Genomic DNA, 16,276 nt, shown 5'->3' on the forward strand with positions numbered 1-16,276 from the left:
GAAAATGTGGTTTGTTGCCTCAGGGCAACGCTATGCAGTAGAGGGATAAGCGTGTTAAAAATATTGGAAACTAATGAAATTAATATTTCATTTTTGTACTTACTCGTTTAATATCATTATATATTTTTGACATGAATCATTTAATTAATAATAAAGTTTATGAATAAACTTTTTAGACAAAAATAAAGATTTAAAGAACATTGTAAAGTAAAATCTCATGTTTTCTACTGATAATTTTGTGTTACAGATATGAAAACATTATTTAAATATAGGGATATAAAATAACTATAGGGATATAATAATACTACAACCTATAGCAATAATTTTACATACTACTATAAGAATATATGAGTTATTTCCAAGTTTCTCTTCGTTCACAGCCATTGACATGTCGAAGAGGTTAACACGTGAGGAGCGGATCGAAATTGTGTTGATATCTGGTGAACACAGTAACCGGGTCATTGCAGCAGATTTCAATGCAAGACACCCTACGAGACCACCCATCGCCCATGCTACAGTTAGCAAACTGCTTGCTAAGTTTTGTGAAACTGGTTCAGTGTTGGATTTGCAAGAAAAGTGTCACTAATGAAGAAACATCAGTGGCTGTCCTAGCTTCATTCAGCAAGAGCCCACAGCATAGCACTCGCCGCATGTCACTGGAGAGTGGCATTAGTCGAACATCCCTTCGGTGGATATTAGCTACTCACAAATGGCACCCTTACAAACTCCAGCTACTGCAGCATCTCAATGAGGATGACCCAGATCGGCGCACAGAATTTGCAGAATGGGCAAAACAAAAATTGGAACAGGACCCTCAGTTCATGCAGAAGATTTTGTTCAGTGATGAGGCAAACTTTTATGTGAATGGTGAAGTTAACAAACAAAACCACCGCTATTGGTCTGACACTAACCCACATTGGATGGATCCCTCCAAGACTGTTGGACCAACAAAAGTGATGGGTTGGTGTGGTATATGGGGTACAACGATAGTGGGTCCATTCTTCATCAATGGAAACCTCAAGGTCACTGGATATTTGAAATTGCTACATGATGATGTGTTTCCCTCTTTATGCACTGAAGCTGGCACGTTCCCTGAGTTTTTCCAGCAAGATGGTGCACCACCACATTATGGGTGCCAGGTCCGAGCATTCCTAGATGAACAGTTTCCTGGAAAGTGGATTGGTCGTCGTGGGCCAGTTGAATGGCCCCCAAAGTCTCCCGATCTGACCCCCTTAGACTTTTATCTTTGGGGTCATCTGAAGGCAATTGTCTATGGTGTGAAGATACGAGATGTGCAGCACCTGAAACTACAGATACCAGATGCCTGTGCTGGCATTTCTCCTGCGGTGTTGCTATCAGTGTGTGAAGAGTGGGAGAAGAGGGTTGCATTGACAATCCAACACAATGGGCAGCACAGTGAACACATTTTGTAAGTGGTCAGAAACTTGTAAATAACTCATGAAAGAATAAAGTTACGTTGAAACCAAGCACACCATTGTTTTTCTTGTGACATTACCAATAAGTTTGATGTGTCACATGACCCTCTTCCTATTGAAAAAACAAAAGTTGTATCCAAGATGGCCGACTTCTAAATGGCCACCATGGTCACCACCCATCTTGAGGAGTTTGCCCCCTCACGTATACTAATGTGCCACAAACAGGACTTTAATATCACCAACCATTCCCATGTTATTACGGTGTATCCATATAAATGGCCCACCCTGTAGATTGCATTTTTTAATTGACATTTTTCAAACTTCTTCTGTTTGATGTTTAACCCATAAATAAATGGCTGTCACATAAAATTATAACTTTAAATTAAAATGTTTACTTTTTTGTCTTTGTGGAATAAAAGGATTTAAAGATTTTGTTCAGTTGTGAGGTTATAAATGATTCCCAGACAGAATGTTTTAAATTCTGATTTTATTGTGAAAATGAATTTTTGTCAACCCGGAGTCAAACAGGAAGTTGTGTCATTGATATGTGATCAGTGACGGAGTGATCAGATGAATCCTCGTCGGATGTCTGAAGGTCGCCCTCCTGTTGGTCGGATTCTGTGGAAGTCGTGGCGAGGTCGTCTGTGCGGGTCTGCGAGCGGGCCTATGGGGTCGTAGCGGGGGCGGGGGAGTAGGCCGTGGGGCAGGTTTGGTCGCTGATCGTATTCTCCACCGATGATGCCCGGCACCGGGGGGAAGTGAGGGTAGGGGATGGGGTGGAAGATGTCTCCTGGATGGAAAGGCAGGAGGGGGCGGGGGCGGGTCGGGGCAGCGTTTCGAAGTTCAGAGCGAAACTTGTACGACTTTTTGTAGAGCTGGAAAACAAATAAAAACAAATTAAATTATTTACACAAAAAATCCCAAAAAAAAAAATCAACAACAAATCACATTAAAGCTTAAATTCTGCGAGCTATCATCAATCTGCCCCACATTAGTCTAATTTATTATTACCTTAAAATATTCATATTAAAAACGACACATTAGGAGGTTTTAAGAGTTTACAGTTCTTTAGTTATTTACTTTGATGAAGTGTTTCTCTCACCTCTTTCCAGTCTGTGTCTCTGGATCTGCCTGAGCCTGAATCTGAAAAACGGCAAACACAATCAATCAATCACTTTAATTATAATGATTTTGTTGAAAAACTGGACAATCACAATGAATCAATCAATAAATTTAATTGACTCATTTCACAACTTCAAATCTGTGTAAATTTAGAAAATATTTTGATACTTTTTAGTTTATTTATTTCTAAAAACTATCTTAAACACAGTGGACATTCAGGTGTTTCCCCCACAATTTCTGCTTATTTGTGGAGAAAATAATGACTGATTTGTTTTTACATTTTTTAAATGTTATTTTCTTTTTTAATGCTGTCATTTAAATTATCTTATTCAGATTCTAATATTTAATGTAGAGTAAGCTGTTTAAAACTTCACTGAAAATTATTTAATTAATAAGTAAATTAAGACATAACAGGTTTTAATAAGTTAAGGGTGTTCTAAGGGTGAAAAATAGAAAAAAAATCAAGAACATCTAAAAAGCAAGAAAAAGAACATTTAAACAGTGTCAGTGGAACATTTGACCCATAGTTAGAGAAATTTGCAGAAATAATTGTAAAAATAAATGAAATAGTTTTAGGGACTCTTTTTCCACCTGCGAAGTCGCGGCGGTACAGGTGTCTCCACAGCGACGAGTCTGCTGTGGCGACGTTGAAGTGCCGGCTTACCGCCGACAGTCTGACCACAGAGCGAACGTCGAGCAGGCGGAGGACTCGGAGGAGCAGCTCCGGAGGAAGAGCAGGCAGACCGAACGCCACGGGGAGAGCCATCGCTGAAACACATCACAGACTGTCAGTACCAGACATTAGCATGTTAGCACGTTAGCATCTGCTTACAGAGAAACATCATCAATGAAAACGCGACTCAAGCTCATATGAGTCAAACAAGCTGTTCCTCTAAAGCAGCTTCCCAAATGTTTCGGGACAGATTTTACTAGAATTCTTCGGGATATTAACATGAAATAGTTTATTACAAAACAAATGAGTTTGTGTGAAAAGAAAAACTAGAAAAGGAAACTCTGTATGAACTCAAGTCTGAAAGTAAAAAACGAATTTAAGATGGCAAAATAATCTGTAATCCTTTTTTTTTTTTCTTTTTTTTTAACTCATGGCTTCAAAGGTTGGGATGAAACCTTTCATGGACACTCATATAAGTTCTTTATCCAACACTTTTTTACTACAAATAAAAGTTATTTGTTCTTTGGTATTTAAATAAGATGATGTAGTTGATAAAATGGGATTTCGATCAAAATATGTTTTGATCATAAGAAACGTAAAATTGAGTGTCATCTACATGTAACTTTTAAAGCTGCTAATCTTCTCAGTTCGAAGCACATAGAAGTCAAACACCAGAGGACCTAAACTGGAACCCTGGGGAACACCGTAGGTCACAGGTGTCGAACTCCAGGCCTCGAGGGCAGATGTCCTGCAGGTTTTAGATGTGTCCTTGATCCAACACAGCTGATGTAAATCACTAAATGACCTCCTCAACATGTCTTGAAGTTCTCCAGAGGCCTGGTAATGAACTAATCATTTGTTTCAGGTGTGTTGACCCTGGGTGAGATCTAAAACCTGCAGGACACCGGCCCCCGAGGTCTGGAGTTTGACACCCCTGCCCTAGGTGATAAAATACAGAATAAATTTGACTTTTAGAGGCACTTACTGCTAATTTATGGTGAAGTTATTTAATAATGTAATCCCCTTACATAATGCAAGTGAACAGTTTAAGAGACGCTTTAATTACATGTCAAAATGTCTTAAAATTTATAATAAAGCTGCAAATTCAAGGAGTAATCTTTTAATTTTGTATAACTTTAAATAACTTTCATTAAGATTTTGATTGGTTAATATAATTCTCTTTGCCCTGTATGTTTTTTATGAGTGGGATTTTGAGTTTTACATTTTAATTTTAATGAAATTGAACATCGATTTAAATAAAATCTTTCTTAAACTCACTAAAAGCTGTAACATGGCTAATGTTCACAGCAATTTAACTTCTCTGAGGTTTTCTCTGATTAAAGCTGATGAACTGGATGATGTCAGCACCAACATGTTGTGACTCATCTGAGAGGGGGTGTTACCTTCTCTGGCGGTGGCGATCAGTGGGTACGCCAGCTGGTCTTTGAAGAGTCGGGACAGTTTGCTGAGGTCTTTAAATGCTGCTGCAGCACTTCCTCCTGAACAACATCAGACACAGAAAATTAATCAAAGACGCTCCTGTGCTGGTGGCGTTATGCCAACCAATCACAGCTTTACCTGGCCACTCATTGGTCACGTAGCTGGATGCATTCAGACATAGTTTGCGGACAGTGTCGACCGTTTCTGTAACCTTCAGAGTCGCTGCATGAAGAAGAAAAAGGTCAGAAACACAGTGGGAGTTGAACACTAAAAGGTCAAAGAAAAATAAATTCAGCCCATTTAAAGAGGACTCACTGTTCATGACGAGCATTGGGCCCATGCACACAGCCACCACCGAGGCCAGGCTGCTCTCACACAGAGGATGAGTGTACTGCAGCTTGTAGACTCCACCTGCACACCTCCATCCAGCAGGCATCTCACCGGGCTTCAGCTCGGTGCCCTGTGGAGGCGCACACACTTACTCAAAGCGTCTGCCTTCACCTGTTTACTCAGCAGGATATTAACCTGTCCCCCTCGCCTCACCTGAGCAATGAACCCAGTCTCGAGCATCAGGAGATGTCCGGCCACCATGATGGCATCATTGGGACTTGTTGGCTGGGCCGTGTGGTACAGGAGCTCCAGAGAGAGTGGTGCCTGACCCTCCTCGGCCTCACTGCACAGCATTGGCTCCCAGATGGAGGCTGAAGATTCAGAGTCCAGCATCTCACAGGACGGCTGGGACTCTGAAAGGACTGCAGGACCGGCAGCCCCACTGACACTGCTGCTGCTGCTCGGCTGTTTACCAACAACAAAACTGTGAGCTTGGGCACGTCTACGCCCCATCGTCAGGTCTGATGAGTGACGCGGCACAGGCTAAAATAATCTGCTGTTGTTTCTTTGTTATAATAACATAAAATATAAAACAGACATGAACAACATCAAAAACAACAACCTGCCATAAACAGGTCAAGGCTGATCTCCTTTAATGTTACAGCTGACCACAAACATCAAAACACAGTCAGATCCATAAGTATGTGAACAATGATGCCTCTGCTGACCAGCCTTTGAAAATGCAGGACTGTAATTGGCTGAAATTCCTGAACAGTCAACGCAACACTTTGTTGTCTTCTCGAGTTAAAGCTCAAAGTCTTATTGTTTGATATGAAATATTCTGTGATGACCCACGAGGCTAAACTACCAAGGCTCTGTCAGTTTTCAAATACTTGTGGTGACAACTGTAAAAGACAAACAGCAAGGGGCCTGGATGGGAACCTTGTGGAACACCGTACGATTATAAATCAGTGTTTGTCTTCATTTTCAGAATGATAGGGAATTTTAAAATACCATCAAACCATTACACAGATTTAACGCCCACTATGCTCTTCCAGTGAGTTTGTTTTTATTTTTTGGCACCAGTAACACTGGAGACCATCTCCTGCAATGGGTAAAGCTCATCCTTTTAAACCTTTGCAGAACTTTGTTTTTCTCTCCAGCTGTTCATGAGACGCACATCTGTAAGGATTTAAAAGCGCCCCAAGCACCAAATATATAAATGCTTCTCAGGCTGACTGAGACTTCGCTATTTAAAAATGTGTCTGGTGATGTGAAGCTGAGGATGTGTCTGAAAATGCTCCGTTAGACTCCTGCAGCTTTCCAGATGTGAAGATTTCTACTGCTGCGAGAGAGCCGGTGCTTCCACGATGAAGGCTGGCACGCCCATGACTTTTAACTGTTCTTTAATCCAAAGTTCCCTGAAAGCTTGTAAGTATCAGGTGAGAAAGCTTTTGAACCTGTGAATTCGTCCAGCTCCAAACAAAACATCTCAGGTTTCAGAGGCACAGCTGGTTCACCTAAACACTTTCAGTCTGATGCTGCTGATGCAAACTGAGATGAGTCAGAGTGTCATCAGTGTTGGATGATGTGAAATTAAGTGTGTCCTCGTGTGGATCCACAGAAGAGAAGCTGTGAGGGGGTGTGGCCCTTTAAACCAGCTTTAACCCTTGCTGTGTGCTCTGTGGTGTGTCTGTATTTGCGAATTATTTTATGTTATAATTCAGCTCATAAAAACACGAGAAAGTAAAACAGAAACTGTGCACTGAAGCCAGAAGTATGTGGATGCTTTCTGGGCCTGTTTCTGATCTCTGGCCGAGGCAGTCTACAGTCTGTGTAGACTGACCTCCCACACATGGACTGGAAACAGGCTCGATATGTCTCACACACCTATCCAGCCCACCTGAACAACCTGCTGGAGGTGAACATCATACCTGAGTGGAGGCCATGATGGGGGTCTGCTGGCTTTGCCTCTGGTTTGCAGAGCTCTTGGCTGCCGTGTAGGTGGAGCTTGTAGACGAGGCTGAGCTGGTTGAACCGGCGGCAGCTGTGGCTTCAGACTGAGGCAGATGGACACAGATCAAATCTCCGGACACGATGCCGCAGGATGCCAAAGTCTGAGCAGTGTCCGTGAGCAGCTTGGAGCCGTTCAGAGACAAACCAAACTCTGTGTCTGAACTGAAGCGCAAGTAGGGAGTCAAATAACTGAAACTTTATAAACCACAACTCAGATTACAGAGTTAGACATGTGCAGCACCGACCTGAGTCCATGTGAGGACAACAGCATCTCCTGGATGTGATCTCTGAGCTCTTTCAAACTGGGATCTTCTCCAAGTAACTCCACCCGGCTGGTCTGCCTGTTGATTCGAACTCGCAGCTTCATGATGCTGCTCACACACAGACACAGGAAGAGGACTCACACTAAGTAATGCACAGACTGCAGAGGGCCATGATGCTCTTAACAGAACTGTATTCACATGTTTGGATTTTATATCACGCAGTCTGATTTTTCATATAATTTTATTTCCATGTTGTATTTAATATTTTATTTATATGCAACTTTGTTTTATTCCTTTATTATTATTATTATTATTATTATTATTATTCAAAGGAGCTTGCAAAGAAAAGAGTCTGGACTTCTTTAAGTTACTTGAAGAGGTTTCACCTCTCATCCGAGAAGCTTCTTCAGTTCTGAGAACCTTCACAGACATTATTATTATTATTATATTTTTTCTTTATTTTAATCATCTTTCTATTAATGTTTAATTGTTTCATTTCTAATTTTTACTAATAATTATTATTTTTGTATGTAATTGTATTCATTTCTTTAGTATGTATTAATCTATTTCATTTTTTGTTATCAGGTTCTTATTTTTCGTTTCTTATTGTATTTGTGTTTCTCATAAAAATATGTTGTCAAATTTCACTAAAAACAGATAAAAAGTGAATGGAGTCTGGTGAAAAGATTCCAGCTGCTAAATCAGATCATCAGTGAACAGTGACGTAATATCTAATGAACTTTAACTAACATTAATTTAATCTGTGCACATATTAAAAAAGTATCACGTGATTTTTACTGTGCACAAAGTGACTCTGATTCAAATCCAAACCTCACAGTAAACTTTAGCTCATTAAGTACGAAACCTCATTACAAATCTGCCAAATTTAACTTTTGATGAGTCACTAATGACGTTTTGAAATTTCTTAGCAGCTTTAGCTCCGCTTTACCGCTAAAACGTCACATTTAGAGGATTTTCGTTCATTTTGCGCTGATTTCAGAGCGTCGTTGGTTCTCTGTGAGGTAGAAAAATATGTAAAGAGCTGCGTGAAAACAAACGTTTCGTTTTCGTTTCCGCAGTCTTATCGTTAGCTAACGTTTCACTGACGCTGCTGCTGCTTAGCGCGGGTTAGTGTTAACTAACCGGGTTAAGGAGCGTTTGTAGTCCTGAAAGCTGGAAGTCAAACAGAAGAACACTCACACCGTGAACTACCGGGAAGACATCCACGACTCTTCATGTGCTTCTCTGTAAACACACAAACCTGCAGCGCCCCAAAACACGCACACACCGCTTCCGGGATGGATTTTCATAATACAACACGTCGAGGGCACTCAAATCAAAAGTTTATAAACCAAAGTTTTTTTTAAAAAAAAAATCGTAATAATTCTGTTAGAATAAATGTATTATGCCGTAAAAAGGCCCAACTTTTCAAAATAACAACTTTTATTAAATTAGATGCATGTATTTATATTTTTTATTTATATGTACGCATGCATTATGTTGCTTTGTGTAGATTCTGCTTTTGTTTTGAAGGCTTGTCACTAAACTTCCTGAATCATTATCCAAAATAAACTTTCGTAAAACTACAAATACGGCAACCGGGCTGCATAAAATCCTGAGTATTCTCCAGAACATTTCGATTGGTATGAATAAATCTGCAGGGGAGATAAAATTAACCATCTTTATATACTGTTTAAATAACGGCATTTTATGTTCCCCAAAAGGTTGATTCTGTTCATCTGGACGTAGCTTTGTCAGTGGGAGAAACGTTTCATCACTCATTCAAGTGACTTCTTCAGTCTCAGCTGACTGTGGGTTTCCCCAGCATTATAAACAGTACATTTGCACGATAACTGAAACTAGCCCACTGAATGAACGGTGGGCTGTGAGGTCAGTTCCTTGATCATTAATATGCAAATTCTCATTATCATTGATCCATAACCACTGATCGAAGCCCGTTGATCAAAGCCCGTTGATCAATGGTACTCATTGACCATGAGTACCATTCACAGAGAGTTGGGAAATGTCTGCAATCACAGCATTGTAAGATAGTGAAAGATGTACCCTTACTGTATTTTCTGCTGAAAGTAGAAGAAAAACAAGATGATGGTTTAAGTTGAAAATTTCCGCTTCTTATTTCTGTCTATTATATCTTGAGATCATTTAATGAATTCACAGATCAGTGCTGCTCTCTCTTTCTTTGCTAATATAAGTCAGTGGATCTCACTCAGCAGTGTCTGTCTCTGTCATTTATCTCCATAGTAACCATCTCAGTATTTATTATATAATATTTATTTAATGACGCTTTGAATCTCCAAAAATTCAGTGATTAAAAAGCCAAGAAGCTGGATGTAATTCAGCCAAAGACTCTATGTGGAGCACTTTTATTCCACAACAGTATTGCCATGACAAGAAAAAGAAATCAGAAAAGAAAAAACAAATTAGTGACTGATGGAAAGAGCAGACTGAACACAAAGTTCAGGAGGACAGGGCCGTGTCTTATTTGCAGCGTGGGCCACCAGAATACCCAGAAATCATAAATACATCATCGATGAACGACAGCAAAGGTTGTCGGAAATGACTGAAAGGGAAGGGTTTAGTTTATGATTCACAATACAGCAAGGACACGTGTGAGTGTGGGAGCACTGTCACGGGCAGGAACTCCTCACAGAGGGCAGGAAGTGTTTCCATCACAGAAATTGAACCCGCAGAGCAGGAGGAGCAGAGAGATCCTGGAGCACGTCCACACACTGCTGTTCTACTGAGGATAATACCGCATAGAGAATAACCGTGGAACACTGAACAGTAGGTGGCAGTAATGCGCGTGCAGCCTGTTGAGCGTAGAAGAAAAAGAAGCCGAAGAAGACTCTTTTCTTCGGCTTCTTTTTCTAATCTTACATTAGACAGCCAGTGAAACGCGGCGTTAAAGAGTGAGATTTGCCGTTTTTGGTCGTTTGTGGAGTCATGAGTCGCAGTTACAATGATGAGCTGCAGTTTCTGGATAAAATCTCCTCCACCTCCTGGAGAATCAAAAAGGGCTTCGTCCCCAACATGCAGGTACGAGCTAACAGATAACAGCTCACAGCTAGCTGGTAACGTGGCTGGGCTGACAGCTGCAGGTGACTTGATTAAACACAGGTGTCCACGGCATGAGAGGAGAACATCAGAGACAGTAGAACACAGGAGCTGACGGAACCCCCGAGAAATGCCGAATAAGCACGAGGCTAAAAATGATTCTGAACAGCAGCACAAACTTAAAAACGCTTAAAATGATTTACGAAAGTTTTAAGTGTATCTGTTCTGCTCCACCCGCGGGTGGACGCTGGGAGGAGGTGACTCTGCTCCATTTTAGTTTATTTTCAGTTGGTTTCATTGTCTCACAGAAGAAAGATTCAGAATAAACATTAAAGCGAAGCAGGGACGCTCCTTAAAAGCTTTTATTTCCTCTGCTGTCACCTCTTGACTCCTCCTCCTTTTCCTCTTTAGGTGGAAGGAGTTTTCTACGTGAACGAGTCTCTGGAGAAGCTTATGTTCGAGGAGCTTCGTAATGCCTGCCGAGGAGGAGGTTGGTGACCTTTGAACCCCTCTGAGAGCCCCCTCTACCTGACCTCCACCCTCCTCATTTCTCTCTGTTCCTCCTCCTCAGGTGTGGGCGGGTTCCTTCCAGCCATGAAACAGATTGGGAATGTGGCGGCGCTGCCGGGGATTGTGAACGTGAGTGTTGCCGTTCTGTATGTGTCCACAGTAAATGTTTTGCTTCGTACTCAGGGTGTCTCTGATTGGTCGGCAGAAATCCATCGGCCTGCCAGATGTCCACTCTGGGTACGGATTTGCTATCGGGAACATGGCAGCCTTTGACATGGACAACCCCAATTCCGTGGTGTCTCCAGGTAGGAAGTACTATGATAAAACATAAGCAGGGTCCTCTAAAACCTGATGAAAAATGAATGGAGTTTGGTGGGAAGCTATGTGCAGGAAGTAAAAAAATCTTCCAACCTGTGGATTTCCCTGCTGTGGTCACCCGTCATGAAACTTACTCTGTGACCCACCCTGTTAAAACAGTACTTCCCATGTGCCCTCCAGGTGGCGTGGGCTTCGACATAAACTGCGGTGTCCGCCTGCTGAGGACAAACCTGGACGAGGGCGATGTCCAGCCGGTGAAGGAGCAGCTCGCTCAGTCACTGTTCGACCACATCCCTGTGGGAGTCGGCTCCAAAGGCGTCATCCCGATGGGCGCCAAGTAAGTAGAACAGAACAGACCTGCCTCTCCTCACCTGTGTGTCACCTGACTAATGCATGTGTCACCAGGGACCTGGAGGAGGCGCTGGAAATGGGCATGGACTGGTCTCTAAGGGAGGGCTACGCCTGGGCCGAGGATAAGGAGCACTGCGAAGAGTACGGGCGCATGCTGCAGGCCGACCCCAACAAGGTGTCCTCCAAGGCCAAGAAGAGAGGCCTGCCGCAGGTAGCCCTGCAGCTCACACCTGTGTTCACACCTGCAACCCTCTGCTGGTGTCTAAAGGTGTGTGTGTGTGTGTGTGTGTGTGTGTGTGTGTGTGTGTTGCAGCTTGGCACTTTGGGAGCAGGAAACCACTATGCTGAGATCCAGGTGGTGGATGAGATCTACAACGACTACGCCGCCAAGAAGATGGGCATTGACCACAAAGGCCAGGTGTGTGTGATGATCCACAGCGGCAGCCGAGGCCTCGGGCATCAGGTCGCCACAGGTACGAGTGCCGCCGAAATGGATCGCCGAATATTGCAAACCTTCACTTCTGCCTTTTAAATTATCAACGAAAACACCTGGTGATATTTACAGATGCTCTGGTTGCCATGGAGAAGGCGATGAAGCGTGACAAAATCACGGTGAACGATCGACAGCTGGCCTGCGCTCAAATCAACTCTCCTGAGGGGCAGGATTACCTGAAAGGCATGGCAGCCGCAGGAAACTACGCCTGGGTCAACCGCTCCTCCATGACCTTCCTCACCAGACAGGTACGCTCACCTGAGCCGCTCTCGGGTCATAAACGCACCGCTGCACCCGCCCTAACAAGAGAAGTGACCTCACATGGTGCTTAAAGCGCAGCTCTTCTCATGAAGAAGTGAGTTCCATGATCAGGAGGATGAACCCACTCTGTTCCACTCTGAGTCGGGGATTCGACGAATGCACTTAAACGCACCACAAATAATATAAAAATACAACTGTAAAAATCATTAATGTGATAGAAAATTCAATTTCTGCTTCTGTTCATTTGTTTTTTATTTTCGTTACATTTTTTATTAATTTTTTTAATCTTTTAACTTTTATTTAATTCATAATTTTTGTGTATTTCTTTTGTTTTCATTTCATTTATAGGATATTCTGTAATTTGAACTTCCGGCATCGGATTGCTGTGGAGTCTAATAATGTCCCGATTCTGCTATGATCGTTATGGGGAGAGGGTTTGGGTGAGCGGAGTCTGTAAAAGCAGTTTTCGTGTCTTTCAGGCCTTCTCCAAAGTGTTCGGTACGACGCCGGATGACCTTGACATGCACGTCATCTACGACGTCTCTCACAACATCGCCAAAGTGGAGGAGCACATTGTGGACGGGAAGCAGAGGACGCTGCTCGTTCACCGCAAAGGATCCACGCGAGCCTTCCCCCCTCACCACCCCCTCATCCCCGTCGACTACCAGGTAAGAGCGCGTCATGTTCGTCTGTTTACTCGCCATCATGATGTGAGTCTTGCCTGAACTCGCTGCCATTCCCAGCTCACAGGTCAGCCGGTGCTCATCGGTGGGACGATGGGGACCTGCAGCTACGTCCTGACGGGGACCGAGCAGGGCATGATGGAGACGTTTGGGACCACCTGCCATGGAGCGGTACGAGTCTGAGCGCCCTTCGCGCTGTCACATGGTCAACCTTGGTTCGTTTCATGTCTTTAAGCAACTTCCTGTCTGTTTCAGGGCCGAGCGCTCTCTCGAGCAAAGTCACGCAGGAACCTGGACTTCCAGGACGTCCTGGACAAACTGGCCGACATGGGCATTGCCATCCGGGTGGCGTCGCCCAAACTGGTGATGGAGGAGGTGAGGGGGAGGAGTCAGGGTGGGTTTTTATGCACTTTAAGCTGTTTTCTGTTTGACTTTTTTTTTTTTTTTTTTTTGTTAAGGCTCCTGAATCATACAAAAACGTGACAGACGTGGTGAACACGTGTCACGAGGCTGGCATCAGCAAGAAGGCAATCAAACTGAGGCCGATCGCTGTCATCAAAGGATGAAGCTGAACCACAGAAATGACTCATGGGCGAAAGACGATAAACACGACTTTTCTGTTTGGAGAGAATTTACGTTAAAGAAGGATTTAAAAAGAAAAAAAAAAAAAAAAGACATTCTGTTTTTGTTTGGTTGCCAAGAAAACCAGATCGCACTGCAGTGGAGGTCAGAGGTCACCTCTCAGGACTGAAGTGGCCGCTGTAGTTTCCAGTTTCTGCTTCATGAGCTCTCTGAGACACGTCCTCAGAAATGAGCGGCTGCACTTCTTGCAGATCAAAAAACGAGCCGCTGCGGCTGAAAATTTTCTCCGCTCAGCATGAAGTGAGTCCCAGAAGAAAAGCTGGATCTGAATCCTTTGAGATAAATGCAGAAATCTGCTTTCATTTCAGTGTGCTCACACTACTGCAATAAAAATCGAATTCATGCCTTAAATGTGCGTAATAACGAAGACTGTCTGAGAAAACGTAAACATGTTTAATTTCTGTTTAGTTTCCAAAAAAGACTTCAATAAAGAACCAAGTGTGCAGTGAACGGGTTCAGTCTTTGTTTTCCACTGCCGCTGAGAATACAAACACCTGTGAAGTGTTTGGTCCACAGTGAGAAAAAAAGATTTTATAAAATGAAAACAGATGTGCTGTGGATGAATGATGTTCTCCTGTTTTAGGACGTAAATGTCAGAGCTGTGAGTTTAGCTTCTTCTCAAGAAGCAAAATTGAAAGAATTCGTGATTTTCTCATATTTTATTCCATTACATCTCAGGATCCACCTCTGGGAACGTTTCCGGACACGTTAACCAAATAAAAGCAGTCACATGATCTCTGTAGAGGAGGTAAAGTCAAAGTCACTGTCCTAATCCCACATGTAGGCTCAGAGATTTAATCTCACATTACGACTAGAGATGGCACGATACCACTTTTTTATGTCCGATACCGATATCATAAATTTGGATATCTGCCGATACCGATATGAATCCGATATAGTGTTTTTTAATCAACAAAACTGTTTTTTAAATATCTTGCTGCATTTTGTATAAGTTCATACTCAAGTTTAAAACAACAACTACACTAAAGCTATTCTGTTATACCTGTATGCAAAAAAAAAATATTTCATAGTTCAGCAATACTGATCAATCTAACTTAAACCTACACCATCCTCCCTATTCTGGTATTTTAAAGAGTACTTAGCATAAATATTAAGCAACCTAACTAATAGGGTTCCAACTCCCAGCAACAACAAAAATAAAAAAATGGGGAACCACCCCTCACGCTCCACCTCATGATGCTTAATCGACGTAATCAACCTTAATTTGATGCAGTGTGAAAAAAAAAATGCACAGAAATCAATTATTTTTCAAGAAATATTAAATAGATTCAACATCTTTCTTCAACAAAATTGCAGACTTCACAGATGGTACCTTCCCAAAGGAAAAAGTACTATAGCTTACTAGGGTATATTAGACTTAACAGTTACTATATGCAGTAATGGACTTCTATACATTTTACATCAGATTAAAACTTTGGGTGTAAGATTCAGATAAATATTAAATAATTAAAAGCGAGACATTTTAAATGAGAATAAGAAAGAAAAGTATGTCTTTGTGCCCCCTTTTCCCTGTTAATTCCCTATCGGCCCCCCTGGCTAAACTTTTCTAGATCCGCCCCTGCACAGTTACCAGCGTCAGCTAAAGATCCTGGAGTAGAAAGTAATATTAAATACATTCTAACAACAGCTGATCAAGCTTAAATGTGCTGCTGTTGTTCAGCCGCTGGTTTCCTCTTTCTGGTGCAAAGTGGGCCAAAAGCAAACAAGAGAGACGGACTCGCAACAGAAAAGCCGATCAGCTGATCATTAAGCAGTTTCATGATTGAAGTAGCAGCCGGAGAGGCAATCGCTTGTTAAGCTTAACGCAGGAATGCTTTACAAACATTCAGAGATGGACTTACACACTTGCTTTACTTCTCTCGGGGATAACTTTGTCGGAGATGAAATGCCGGGTTGCTAGCGAAGCTCCAAATGCTATCCAGACCACCGACAGGTCCTGCATGCCACAGCTGCTCTATCACGTGATGCATACTGCTCCGACTGCTAACGTTCTGAGGTGAGTTACGGCGTGTTGCAAGTTTTGTGAGGTGCTTTCGTGATATTTAATGGATCGGATTACATTTTTTATTTTTCTCCGATATCCGATCCAGTAATTTAGGTCAGTATCGGACCGATACCGATACGTAATATCGGATCGGTCCATCTCTAATTACGACAGCAAACAAAAAATTAAAGGAAATAATTTGCGTGGTTCAACAGGGTTAAAATAAAAACGTTATTACAGAACCTGAGACTGACTTTACTGAATGATATTTGCAGTTTCCTTCAAACATTTACATAAATTGAAGTTTACAAACTTGTCTAACATATTTAAGTCTTTATGATCATCAAGGACTGAGCTGCTTAACTACAGAAATAAACTTTTTTTTATGTGAGCTGTTAATATTAGTAATAACAGAGCCTGGATGTCACAATATTTCCTTTGTGCAGATTAAAGACCCCAAATAATTCACAAGGATGTAGGACTGAATTTATTAATTTACAAATACTTCACTTTGTCAATATTATTAATATACATCTTAGTTGTAAACTTTGCTTAGCTATTGTGGCACGAATATACCTCCATACATCATATAAAATGAAGCCAATTTCTGAATTTTTACTGCATCTTTATCCAGATATATAAATAAAAAAAGGATGAG

The 16,276-nt window shown here is 42.0% G+C and overlaps 2 protein-coding genes and 1 long non-coding RNA gene across 4 annotated transcripts in view; 1 reads left to right on the forward strand and 2 right to left on the reverse strand.

Annotated features, from left to right (window-relative positions):
* LOC146649589 (uncharacterized) overlaps positions 1-16,276 on the reverse strand; it is a 272,903-nt gene that overhangs the window by 25,660 nt on the left and 230,967 nt on the right. The window lies entirely within an intron of this gene.
* Positions 1,913-8,551, reverse strand: fbxo7 (F-box protein 7). Of its 2 annotated transcripts, none has more exons than XM_085387450.1 (10): positions 8,424-8,551; positions 7,263-7,388; positions 6,936-7,179; positions 5,215-5,466; positions 4,987-5,131; positions 4,810-4,893; positions 4,635-4,730; positions 3,150-3,326; positions 2,539-2,579; positions 1,913-2,311 (listed from the first exon to the last, which is right to left on the reverse strand). In XM_085387450.1, exons 2-10 carry the CDS (start codon positions 7,382-7,384, stop codon positions 2,003-2,005), a joined length of 1,470 nt encoding a protein of 489 aa, XP_085243576.1. In that variant the 5' UTR covers positions 7,385-7,388; positions 8,424-8,551; the 3' UTR covers positions 1,913-2,002. The 2 variants fall into 2 exon arrangements, with proteins under 2 accessions (XP_085243576.1, XP_085243575.1); XM_085387449.1 differs by having other exon boundaries at positions 8,483-8,501.
* rtcb (RNA 2',3'-cyclic phosphate and 5'-OH ligase) lies at positions 10,136-14,063 on the forward strand. The gene is made up of 12 exons (XM_085387236.1): positions 10,136-10,337; positions 10,767-10,845; positions 10,927-10,994; positions 11,071-11,170; positions 11,364-11,520; positions 11,589-11,745; positions 11,848-12,007; positions 12,100-12,275; positions 12,768-12,956; positions 13,032-13,142; positions 13,227-13,346; positions 13,430-14,063. The coding sequence occupies exons 1-12, from the start codon at positions 10,245-10,247 to the stop codon at positions 13,535-13,537; spliced, it is 1,518 nt and encodes a 505-aa protein (XP_085243362.1). The 5' UTR covers positions 10,136-10,244; the 3' UTR covers positions 13,538-14,063.

The sequence above is a fragment of the Rhamphochromis longiceps genome, linkage group LG17 (assembly GCF_057381845.1).
Source record: "Rhamphochromis longiceps isolate RC_006_pf linkage group LG17, R_longiceps_female_GT1.1, whole genome shotgun sequence".
Lineage (NCBI taxonomy): Eukaryota > Metazoa > Chordata > Actinopteri > Cichliformes > Cichlidae > Rhamphochromis > Rhamphochromis longiceps.